Source organism: Scyliorhinus canicula, chromosome 17 (genome assembly GCF_902713615.1).
Source record: "Scyliorhinus canicula chromosome 17, sScyCan1.1, whole genome shotgun sequence".
Lineage (NCBI taxonomy): Eukaryota > Metazoa > Chordata > Chondrichthyes > Carcharhiniformes > Scyliorhinidae > Scyliorhinus > Scyliorhinus canicula.
In genome coordinates, this window is record NC_052162.1 from 16,657,443 (window position 1) to 16,670,167 (window position 12,725).

Here is a 12,725-nt window from a genome sequence, read left to right on the forward strand (position 1 = left end):
GTGATCTTGCAGGGCGGCGGAGGAAAGGAGTGCCTCCTTCAGAGAGGCAGGGCACCGATCGCGGGCCAGACCCCTTTTCAGCACCCCCCCCCCCCCGGTGCTGGATCCCCCCTCCCCCCCCCCCCCCCCCGGCCCCCACCCCCCCCCCCCCCAGCGTTCCCGTGCTGTTCACGCCTGCAGCGACCAGGTGTGGTCGGCGCCGGCGGGAACACGTCGTATTGGGCACGGCCCATTCGGGCCGGAGAATCGCCGCTCGCTCGTTACAAACGGCGAGCGGCGATTCTCCGAGCGGCCAGCCGTAAATCTCGGCGCGCTGGTTTGGGGGGGGTGGGAGAATCGCGTGCGGGTGCCGGGGTGGCGTGGCGGGACTCGCCCGGCGCCCCCGCGATTCTCCCACCCAGTGTGGTGTGGTGGGGGTGGGGGGGGGGGGGGGGAGAGAATTGCGCCCGTTGTCTCTTGCAGAAACAGACAAGAACACAAGAAATAACAGGAGTGGACCAAATGGCCTTGGAGCCTGCTCCACCATTCAATACAATCATGATTGCTCTTGGGCTTTAACTCCACTTTCCTCCCCATTCCCGCTCCGCTTTGCTCTTAATTCCCAGAGACCAAAATCCATCTGCCCCAGCCTTAAACGTATTTAACAATGGAGCAGCCACAATCCTCTGGGATAGCGAATTTTGAAGATTCACAGCCCTGTGAGTGAAGTCATTTCTCCCAAATGATCGGGCCCTTTATCCAGAGACAGTGTCCCTGTGTTTTAGATTCCCCGACCAGCAGAAACAATCTCTCAGCATCAACTGTATCAAACACTTTCAGAATTTGATATGTTTCAATGAGATCCCCTCTCATTCTTAGCTCCAGAGAATATAGATCCAATTTACAAATTTTCTCTTAAATCTTTCCACTCAATGGAATTCAGAAAAGTTTATCCTGAGGATAAAACTGGTAGAAATTTTGGTTTGTAGTTGACAGACGGTTAAATGTAAAATCCCAGCACATTCACATGTGCTCCGTAACCTAAGATATAGAGGCGGTGCGAAGACCCGGCCTTAGCGCTTGCTTTCAGGATTTCATCAAACTCTATGAAGCACACACAGGATTTCATTAAACTCTGCGAAGCGCACAACATCAGTCTTGTTTAACTTACCCGCAGCACACTTTTGAAGTACAATTTGTATTCGGTCACAGTAAGTGTTCCACTAATGGCCCCAATGAAAGGACAGATGTACGTGACGTCTTTAGCTGGGGAGTAAACAGATTTCTTATACGTCCATTTTATTCTGCCTGAATCATTTTGCATATGCAGCAAACAGGAGTTGCTGTTACTCCGCACTGCCCTGCCTGTATCGAGGACCTACCACTCGACAATTATTAAGTGCTCCTTGCAGTGGCGTGCAGAGGGGGGGGCCGACGGTGCATTGGCCCCGGGCATCCATTGGATGGGGGCATCCAATCAGAGAAGGAAAAAAAAAAAATTTTTTTTTTTTTTTAATTTTTTTTTTAAAATTTAGATTACCCAATTATTTTTTTCAATTAAGGGGCAATTTAGCGTGGCCAATCCACCTACTCTGCACATTTTTTGGGTTGTGGGGGCAAAACCAACGCAGACACGGGGAGAATGTGCAAACTCCACACGGACATTGACCCAGAGCCGGGATCGAACCTGGGACCTCAGTTCCGTGAGGTGGTTGTGCTAACCACTAGGCCACCGTGCTGCCCCAGAGAAGGAAATAAGATAGTAATTTTAAAATTTCAGCAACCATCAAAAGCAACAAGCAGACGTGGCTGTTCGTTCCTGCGTTTCCTCGAGTCATAACTCGTCTTTTCTTCAGCTTTTTGTGCATCTAGATTAGTTCTTTTACCTACTCAGGTCAGTGAATAGCTCTAGAACAGGTGCAACTACAGTTGTTATAGGTTTTTTGGCAATATTTAATGAAATATTTATGTGGGATGTAGTAAGAGTGAAGCCTGGATGATCAGAGGACTGCTATGGCATTTAATCTCGGAATAGGAGACATTTATTCCTTAACATGCTAATATTCGAATACAGATACCACTAATTTGCAAATCTATGATATAAATTGCACAAAATTATCAGTGGAGAATCAGTGTGAAATAATTTGATACGAAGGAACAAAGAAATGAAATATGGTTTATCCGTCTGCAACTGACCGATTGTTTACCATTTTCTTCCCATTTTCTCATGCGTCTTACGGTTTTTGAGATAGAAAATGAAATGTTACGAGTATTTTGTGTACAACCGAGTGGAGCACAGAACAGGAAAAAAAAGAGGGCCAGAGTCGAAGAAGAGTCCCATCAAAGAGGGGCATTAGATGCATGGATAAAAGGAAGTAAAGAAGAAGTAGGAGAACCTAGAGAAGTAAAAGATGATGTGGGTGCAGAGAAGGAATTTTCTGATACGGATTCAGCTCGGTCAGAACATAATACTCTCTCTCCTCAGTCTCGTTGTCAGCATGATGATCCATGTGAAGAAAATAAAGAAGATATTTGCATATTTTTGCAAAGAAGCGATTTTGGCTGTTTGAAGAAACCGATTCCAGATCATTTGAAGATGACAATATTACAACATGGCCCTGAAAGATATCAGAATAAAAGTGGTCCATTTGCTGAGAAGGATGGGAGATCATTTTCCAAACAGTGGTTTGATAAAGTTTCCACAAACGGAGAAATTGTGGTGAGAAAATGGTTGTTATACTCTCCATATCGGAAAGCATGCTACTGTTTTGTTTGCTTTTTGTTTTAAAAGGAGCATTTGTCGTCTGTGTCAAACTTTGGAAAGGAAGACGGTTTCTCCACTTGGAGAAAATTAAATCCAACAATACCTGACCATGGGAAAAGCCCTTCTCATAGAGCTCACATGAGGGAATACCTGAACCTTGTAGTTCGACTCCATCATTCAACTACGATAGATGCTGAACTTCAACAGCAAATGTCTGCTGAAAAGAAAAGATGGAAAGCTATAACTGAACGGATTGTCGAGGTTATATCCTTTCTGGCAAAACAGAATCTGGCCTATCGTGGACATCGAGGAGAAGGAATATCTGGGTTATCAGAGCCAGGGGAGACAGTCAGTGAAAATACAGGAAACTTTCTAGCAACAATCAGACTTTTGGCCAAATATGATGACATCTTAGCAAAACACTTGCAGAGAGGGAAAGAGAAACCAAAAAGTGTCACCTACTTGTCCAACAGAATTCAAAACGAAATAATCAATCTTCTTGGTGAAACTGTCAAGAAAAATATAATTTCCGAAATTAAGGACGCAAAATATTTTAGCATAATGCTGGATTCAACTCCAGATATTGCCCATGAAGATCAGGTTTCTGAAATTCTGCGTTACGTTCATATTGATGAAAACAGAAAATTAGAAATAAAGGAGACATTTCTGGGATTTTTTCAAGTCAACAAGAAAGATGCAGTCAGCCTGGTAAATAAAATTCAGGAAAAATTGGAAGAAGACAAAATTTCCATGAATGACTGTCGTGGTCAAGCATATGATAACGCAGCAGTTATGGCTGGAGTGAGAGGAGGTGTTCAACAAAAAATTCTTGAAGTTAACCCAAAAGCTGTGTTTGTGAACTGCGAGAACCACAGCCTCAATTTGGCCTGTGTCCATGCAAGTGAGGTGCAACCTGTTGTTGTTACATTTTTTGGCATTCTAGAAAAACTCTTTACTTTTTTTTCTTCATCTACTTCTCGTTGGGAAGTGTTAAAATCATTTGTCACTCGGACTGTGAAAAGACAGTGTGACACAAGATGGAGTTCCAGCCATGATGCTGTGCAAGTAATCCACGAAGAGTGTGACAACGTTATTGCAAGCCTTCAACACCTGCTGGAAGGAGAATTTTCAAGGGAAACTAAATCTGATGCAGGATCGCTACTTAACTCTATTCAACAGTTCCCGTTTATAGCTTTATTAAATTTTTGGTACTCAGTTTTATCATCAGTGGAGAAAGTCTCAAAACGTTTGCAGGATCCGAAAATGGGGTTCCATGAAGCTTCTTGTGATCTGAGAGGACTTATTCATATCTTGAATTTGAAGAGTGACAAAATTATCCACAATGCAATAGATTTAGCCAATGAATATTGTGAAAATTGGGGAATACCAATTGCACGAACAAGGAGAAGAAGAAGAATGCCTGGAGAGTCAGCAAGAGATAGTGGACTGACGGCATAAGAAGAAATGAATAGAGTAATGGTAGAGATTGTGAACAGATTAAAAACTGAAATTGAAGACCGCAGTGTCCGTCTTCAAAGACTCAGTGACCGATTTTCTTTTCTTCTGAACTTGAATTCAGTAGTGATTGACGATGAACAAGAAAGAGAGAAATTAAAAAAGGAATGTTCAGACTTTGCAAATTATTATGACAATGATGTGGTTGCAATTCAGTTATATGACGAAATTATTGATTTTGTGAAGCTCCTTCGAGCTGGAGGGAATAGAGTTCCCCCTGATCCTAAAGATGCTCTGGAGTCTTTACTGCAGTATGGGAGGGATGTCTTTCCGAAGCTGTGTGTTTCATACAGATTACTGCTTACAATTGCATTTTCAGTCGCAAGCTGTGAAAGGTCATTTTCAAAACTGAAATTAATAAAAACATATCTGAGGTCTTCTATGTCACAGGAGCGACTGAGCAACCTGGCTTTAATAAGCATTGAAAAAAAATTTCTCACAGCTGATGTAAAAAGTGAAGTAGTTCAGGTGTTTTGTGACAGGAGGTATCATTTGGGGAAAAGAACTTAATAAATTTGATTGATTAATATTAAAATCGAATAAAGCGTTTATTTCATGTTTCATCTGTGTAAAATGTTTTCCTTTCTCATAATATTTCTCAGTATATTAGGCCTTATACTTGAGTCTTTGGGGCATACAATCAAGATTTGCCCCGGGCATCACCAGACCTCTGCACGCCGCTGGCTCCTTGCATTAAAAACACACATAGCACAAAGTGCGTCACAAGTAAACACAACATAGAGAAATCTGGAGTTGGGATTGGTTAACAAGGGGAACAGACGGAATTCCAAAGGAGTTGAAATTGACTGCAATCATTCAAATTCAAGAACAGGCGCCTCAACTAGTGTAGCTTTACCCAAATGGGTTAACATATGATCAGCAATAAGCAATGCAGACCCTTGACCCTGTTTTGTTGTTTAATTAGATTCTGACTGATCTGTATTTCAAATTCATTTATCTGCCCCTGCTTCAAATCACTTGACAGCTGATTGTGGAGTAAGGCTTTGGAGGATGGAGATCTTGAAGCTGACAGTTGGGAGCCAATGGATTAAATGAGGATGGAGTGATGGGGCAGATGGGGCAATGAGAGTGAGGATATTTGTCAGCGAGGACGAAGTGTTAAGAGTTCTGAATTATTGAAAGTTTGTAAATGGAAGTATTTAATTGGCACAGACTTCCCCCATAGCTCCACTTGTGCATGCACTGCCTAGTGTGGAAGTGAGCTGCACAGGCCAGGCAATCTTAGATTTGTTCTCTGGTCAGTACTGACTGTAGCCTGGATAGCAATAAGCTCCTTCCCTCTCCTCAGTTTCCAGGGGAAGCAGGGTGTAGGGAGAACCAGGAATTCACTACTCTCACTATCCACTGATTGCTGCTGGGAAATGATTGTGCCCGATACAACGCGGTTCAATAGCCTGTTGACTCTCACTTCCTTAGCTTACACAAGGTGAGTAGAGATTTCAGTACGATGGAACTAGATCCTAATTGTTCCCTGCCTGCAGGAAAGCAGGAGCAAAAACTGAGGCAGGGTGGGGAAACAAATAAAAGCTCATCATAGAATCCCTCCAGTGCAGAAGGCCATTCAACCCATCGAGTCTGCACCAACCCTCCGAAAGAGCACCCTACCTCGGCCCAATCCCCCACATTTAAACATCAATGGTAAATCATTCCAGTTATTGCAGGGCCAATATGATCCAAAAAAGTCATTTATGAAAGTACAGTAAAAAAAAATCTAATCATTATAAGAACTTGACATAATTTGAGATTTTGCTTAAGGCACCATTCTCAAAGCAAGACTGGAGTAAAACAACCGTAACACACTTAAAACAATGGCCCCTGGTCTCAGTTCTCAGCCACCTTCTTCACTTGCGTTAAGGATCCCTAAATATGGTAGCCAATAATATATAACACGCCAATTCTTTTTGAAGAATACCAATATTAAGTGTCTGTAAAAATAGGTTGGAACACGACTCAGAAGCATAGGTAAAATGAGTCAGCACTTACCGATTGCTGTAATAGCTTCCCCTGGAAACAGCGGTGCCTCCTCCATTTGAGCCAGTTTATTTCCATCCCTTAGCACCTGACAATTAACCAAATCCAGTTAAAGGCACAGCTCACCCATCAATCTCGTCTTCTCTGTATTCTTTTTATCATGACCCTTCCTTCCCTCCCTATCTTTCTTAACTCCAGTGTTACCTAACAATCTGAGAGGCAGGCCATTAAACCCGTCATAGCTCCCTCTCTAAAACCCGCTTGGCAATTTCACTTGAAGTTTTTTCACCAATTCCAAACTAAAATCATGCTTTTTTTTTCATATTTCAGACTCTCTGAAAGGGCAAGCGCATTACAGGATAATTGGGGAGTTGCAACAAGCGGCTCATGGCAGGTTACAAAATGAGTGAACGGCTCCAGTGTGCATTTTACTTTGCCGCAGCTTTCTCTGACAGAGCCATCCAAAAGTGGCACTACAAATTTAACCACCCATATTCTTGGATCCATTCCGGTACACGCTTCCAAGCTAAAGTCCACCTTCACCTGGACTTACCTTAACAGAAGGTTATTGGCCTTTCACCCCTTTTTAGTGTGTAAATCTTTGCCTGGCAGTTTGCTGACAGAATACTAACATTTCTGACTATTCTATGATGATGGATGACTGCAGCCCATTCTGTGGATAAGGCACAGAATGCTAAAACATTCAAATTTACACAGTGCCCACAGTCATTTAGCATAACTGGATTAACATTAAACATGCTCTTGCATGGTGTGAATGCAGATGAACAGCCAAACCTTCAAAGCATGCTATGAGCCATTTTCCTTTTTGCCTTAGCTGTGTTGAATTTTATTACAAAGCAGCCGAATTGCTCTATTAGATCAAGCTAATGAGTTCCCTTATTGAAGCATTTTATTCCAATATATGAACATTCCATTTCACAAACGTACACATCAATATAATGCCGTGTTAGAAAGCACTGCAGTTAATGATTTGTCTCAATAACAAGTTCGAACACTGCAAATCTGAACCAGGTGCAGATGACTAATCTGAAGGCAAATTGCTTCATAAAGAGCCGTTCACACTGAGCATGGGCTCAAGAATTGTTTTAAAAATTATGCTTTTTTGTTTCAATTTTATGTTGCAACTGGAAAGTGACCGCCGATCTGTTGAGCGTAATTTCATTTAACTAGAATACAGTAAATGGCAAATCAAAATGACTTGAGCGGCGTTTGAACCTGCCCAATTCAGAGTAGCACTGTCCTACTGGAAGGAGCAAGAACACAGAAACATGCAACACAAAACCAGTACTTTTGATCTGAAATGAGAGACCAGTTTGCTTACATGGCTTTTTGCTTTGTTTCAAAAACCAAAATACCTGCATGCAATTCATTCATTGGTAGGTGCTGGTTAGCTGAAGTCTGTACTCTCAGCTATAGATCAAAGAAGGAGGGCTGGGGGGGGGGGGGGGGGGGGGGGGGGGGGGAAGAGAGAAAAAATCACACATTTTCAATAAAGAAAATTGCCACTTGCCAAGGAGTGTACACCCAGTTCAAGGTCAGCATCAGAAGGACAGGACCCATTACGTCCATCCTGATTCTCCTGCAGATCAACGTCAGCAGTGGGGGAAGCACAAGTTTGGGAGGGGAAGCATGCACAAGGTAAGAGGCAACGTATGTTACAGTTTACATGCAACACTGCAAAGGGAAGAGCAAGCACACGTCAAAGGGAGCAGTTTTATACAGTTTATAGATACATAAAAAGTAAAACAATTTTTTTAGTAAAGCATTTCAATTTAAAGCAATTTTCTTTTAAAACATATGAACCAGTTTATATATAGAACATGGAAAAATACAGCACAGAACAGGCCCTTCGGCCCACGATGTTGTGCCGAACCTTTGTCCTAGATTGAGAACAAATTAATCTACACCCCATCATTCGACCATGTACCTATCCAATAGCCGCTTGAAGGTCCCTAATGTTTCCGACTCATCTACTTCCACAGGCAGTGCATTCCATGCCCCACTACTCTGGGTTAAGAACCTACCTCTGACATCCCCCCTATATCTTCCACCATTCACCTTAAATTTATGTCCCCTTGTAATGGTTTGTTCTACCCGGGGAAAAAGTCTCTGACTGTCTACTCTATCTATTCCCCTGATCATCTTATAAACCTCTATCAAGTTGCCCCTCATCCTTCTCCGTTCTAATGAGAAAAGTCCGAGCACCCTCAACCTTTCCTCGCAAGACCTACTCTCCATTCCAGGCAACATCCTGGTAAATCTCCTTTGCACCTTTTCCAAAGCTTCCACATCCTTCCTGAAATGAGGCGAACAGAACTGCACACAGTACTCCAAATGTAGCCTTACCAAGGTTTTGTACAGCTGCATCATCACCTCACGGCTCTTAAATTCAATCCCTCTGCTAATGAACGCTAGCACACCATAGGCCTTCTTCACAGCTCTATCCACTTGAGTGGCAACTTTCAAAGATCTATGAACATAGACCCCAAGGTCTCTCTGCTCCTCCACATTGCCAAGAACCCTACCGTTACCCTGTATTCCGATTTCATATTTGTCCTTCCAAAATGGACAACTTCACACTTTTCAGGGTTAAACTCCATCTGCCACTTCCCAGCCCAGCTCTGCATCCTATGTCTCTTTGCAGCCGACAACAGCCCTCCTCACTATCCACAAGTCCACCAATCTTCGTATCGTCTGCAAATTTACTGACCCATCCTTCAACTCCCTCATCCAAGTCGTTAATGAAAATCACAAACAGCAGAGGACCCAGAACTGATCCCTGCGGTACGCCACAGGTAACTGGGCTCCAGGCTGAATATTTGCCATCCACCACTACTCTCTGACTTGTATCGGTTAGTCAGTTCGTTAACCAACTGGCCAAATTTCCCACTATCCCATGCCTCCTTACTTTCTGCATAATCCTACCATGGGGAACCTAGCGACTAAATCAAAAAGGGTGGTGGGAAATAGCGTGAATTGTATATATGCAATGAATGGGGAGATTTCTGCCTTTCGGCTTGGAACTGTTACACCTTTGGTTGCATGTGCTTATGTGCTCTGCTTGGATGCTGCTGCATTTTTAAAGTCTCAGTGTCTTTTTTTTTTAATTGGACATTTCATAATTGGCTTGCTGTTGGGCGTGTGACGATTCAAAGCCGTCAGTCAATTTGTGAGGACTGCATTAACAAGATTCCTCAACGGAGTTTGCTATTGGCCAGCTTTAGAATCAATGGATCGCAGAGCTCGCCGAGCATTTCTAAAACAGGACAGAAAACCAACAGCTGACACTGTATCCTCAATGATGAATAACATCAGGTAGTAAGTCACACTAGACAGCTTTGTGGAAATACAGGCAACCCCTGTGCTGTGAACATAAGGCGAAAGGCTGCAATCACGTTTGCAAGTCACTATTAGTCAAAGTTCTATTTCCAGGCTATATTAAGTTTAAGGTACAACCAGGTTGTCACAGACAGAATTTTCCCTAATTGCTGTGAACAATTTGATTTTAAACGAAATCTCACAATGGCATTTCTGTGTTCTGGTAGGTTCGTAAGCAATGGCACAGTTAACACAGGCATTTCAGCAATGGCAGCAATATCTGCATTTCACCCTTTTAGTGCATGGACATGCCCAGATTGCCATGATTGAACACGACTGAACAGCTAACTGATACTGAGAGGAATGTTGCCTTTCTACTATATTTGTTAGAAAAACAAATAAAACAGTATCTCCTCCCTGCTCGCCATCCGATCCATGTCCCCTCCAAAGTATGTTGGGAGAATTTGCACAGTGCTTATCCTGGGGCTTGTTGCAAGTTGTTGGTTACAGTTTGGTAGGTCTGAAGAAGTCTTCGTAGTCATATGTAGGTTAACTGTAAGTCTTTATTAACTATTTACAAGTATATAGTAACGGGTGCGAACTAGGAGCTGTCTCCAGGCTTGCTGGTACACATGGCTCTGTCCAACACTGGACTGACCATGTGGACGGTGCTGTAGTCAGTCCCACATCAGCCCTTTATGTAGAAGACCCTTATACTATACCTTCCCCCAAGTCATTGTCCAATTTAGTTCAAGTGATTACAGTTCATCTTATAGACATAGAACATAGAACAGTACAGCACAGAACAGGCCCTTCGGCCCTCGATGTTGTGCCGAGCTTTGTCCGAAACCAAGATCAAGCTATCCCACTCCCTGTCATTCTGGTGTGCTCCATGTGCCTATCCAATAACTTAATAATTTACTGTCATACCTTTACATTGTCATTACTACATTATTGCTACCAGTTTCAGTTTGTGCCCTGCACCGGTTGCCATAGTATCCAATCCTGTTGAACTGAAAGCATTGGGCTGAGGTTGTAGGACACTGATCTCAGCTGTGTGGACGCTTGGCTCCACAGTATTGGAATGATCACTCTGTTGGCCGCTTTGGATATCATTTCCATTAGCCTGGAGTGTCCTTGTGTTTTTGTTGCATAACTAGCTGAACTGTGGGGCGGCACAGTGGCACAGTGGTTAGCACTGCTGCCTCACAGCGCCGAGGACCCAGGTTTGATCCCAGGGTCACTGTCCATGTGAAGTTTGCACATTCTCCCAGTGTCTGCGTGGGTCTCACCCCCACAACCCAAAGTAGTGCAGGCTAGGTGGATTGGCCACGCTAAAATTGTCCCTTAGATGAAAGAAAATGAATTGGGCACTTAAAAATTTTTTTTTTTTAAACTAGCTCAACTGTGGATTGGCCTTGGCACCGTGGTTTATTTAATCACCTTAAAATGTTTCTGTGCTGCTCATGGAGCTCTGACTTTCTAAACATCAGGATTGCCTTTTCCAGGGTTAAATCTTTCTTATTTTGCAGGTCAGCAAGTCAGTCGTCTGCTGCTCCTACCACTGTCCTGTCTCTGACGAGTTCTGAATTTAAGTCTCCATATTTGTAACTGTTTGCCATCCTGTACAGATCACAGATCATTGATGAATGATTCGGCAGATTCTCCTGTCTGCTGGACCCACTTGTTAAATTTAGTTCTCGAGTATTTTATTGCTTCTTAGACTGAAATAAATGTTGAAAGATTTTAATACTTCTTAAAATTTGATTCCCTGTCTTGCAGTAATGCCTTCTGTAATCAGCCCAACCAAGTAATGTGTTCAGCTGTTCTACTTCTGACTTTTTGTTTAAACCCGAAGTAATGCTGTATCTTAGGAATCTTTTCCTCCAAAACCCCCAATTATTTGATCGATCTGCGCCCTTGGATTAGTCCGAATTGATTTGGGAGTGTGGACTTCCGAGCCATGGTTGCAGTATTTAAAGTGTCGGTACTGTTTTCAAAGCTTCAAGAGTTTCAAGATGGCGTAACTGTTCACTTTAAAAAAAAAATTTAGAGTACCCAATTCATTTTTTCCAATTAAGGGCCAATTTAGCGTGGCCAATCCACCTACCCTGCACATCTTTGGGTTGTGGGGGCGAAACCCACGCAAACACGGGGAGAATGTGCAAACTCCACACGGACAGTGACCCAGAGCCAGGATCGACTCTGGGACCTCTGCGCCGTGAGGCAACAGGGCTAACCCACTGCGCCACCGTGCTGCCCGCATAACTGTTCACTTGAAGACAATGCAATTGCCCCGCTCTGGTCAGTTTTGGGGGGGCTCCGCTACAATGCCGATCGGGCCGTTCTCTTGCTCAGCGTTTATGTTTAAAGTCGCAAATTCATTGACTTTGCAGACATTGCTGCTATACTTGTAAATAGGCCAGCTTTTGCTTGCCTTTAGCTGGGTTTAAAAAGTTTTGATTTCCCCCAATTAATGTACTCAGTCGCACATTAACCCTATGTGTGCCAGATCCTTTTACTTACAGGGCTGGAGGACACTACTGTCTCAGGGCTGTCACTAACAATCATAATAATAATCTTCAATAGTGTCACAAGTAGGCTTACATTAACACTGTATTATACATGCACACTGGGCTAAATCGCTGGCTTTGAAAGCAGACCAAGGCAGGCCAGCAGCACGGTTCAATTCCCGTACCAGCCTCCCCGAACAGGCGCCGGAATGTGGCGACTAAGGGCTTTTCACAGTAACTTCATTTGAAGCCTACTCGTGACAATAAGCGATTTTCATTTTTCATAATTATTATTTAGAAACCACAGGTTCAGGTACACAGAAGGAGAATTCAGAATGTCCAAATCACCTAACACAATACACAGTATTGTAGTTTGGCATGTGCTGGCACTTAGGTAATTTGGACATTCTGAATTTTCCCTTCATGTATCCAAACAGAATGGTGCGACTAGGGGCTTTTCACAGTAACTTCATTGCAGTGTTAAATTAAGCCTACTTGTGACAATAAAGATTATTATTATAATTATTATTTAGATACAACAAATACAATTCTCCATTAGGATGCAAAAATCTAGGGCGGCATGGTGGCACAGTGGTTAGCACTGCTTTTTAAAAAATAAATTT

At 43.0% G+C, this 12,725-nt stretch overlaps 1 protein-coding gene across 8 annotated transcripts in view; it reads right to left on the reverse strand.

The window, feature by feature from the left end:
* mtmr1b (myotubularin related protein 1b) overlaps window positions 1-12,725 on the reverse strand; it is a 78,700-nt gene that overhangs the window by 49,653 nt on the left and 16,322 nt on the right. For 4 of the 8 annotated variants that reach the window (XM_038774348.1, XM_038774347.1, XM_038774351.1 and 1 more), the window contains 3 exons: window positions 7,782-7,850; window positions 6,263-6,338; window positions 1,151-1,245 (listed from right to left, as the gene is read on the reverse strand). In XM_038774348.1, coding sequence (XP_038630276.1) covers window positions 1,151-1,245; window positions 6,263-6,338; window positions 7,782-7,850 — 240 coding nt within the window. Of the gene's footprint in view, window positions 1-1,150; window positions 1,246-6,262; window positions 6,339-7,592; window positions 7,612-7,781; window positions 7,851-12,725 lie in introns of those variants that run through there. The other 4 variants (XM_038774350.1, XM_038774349.1, XM_038774353.1 and 1 more) reach the window with 2 other exon arrangements.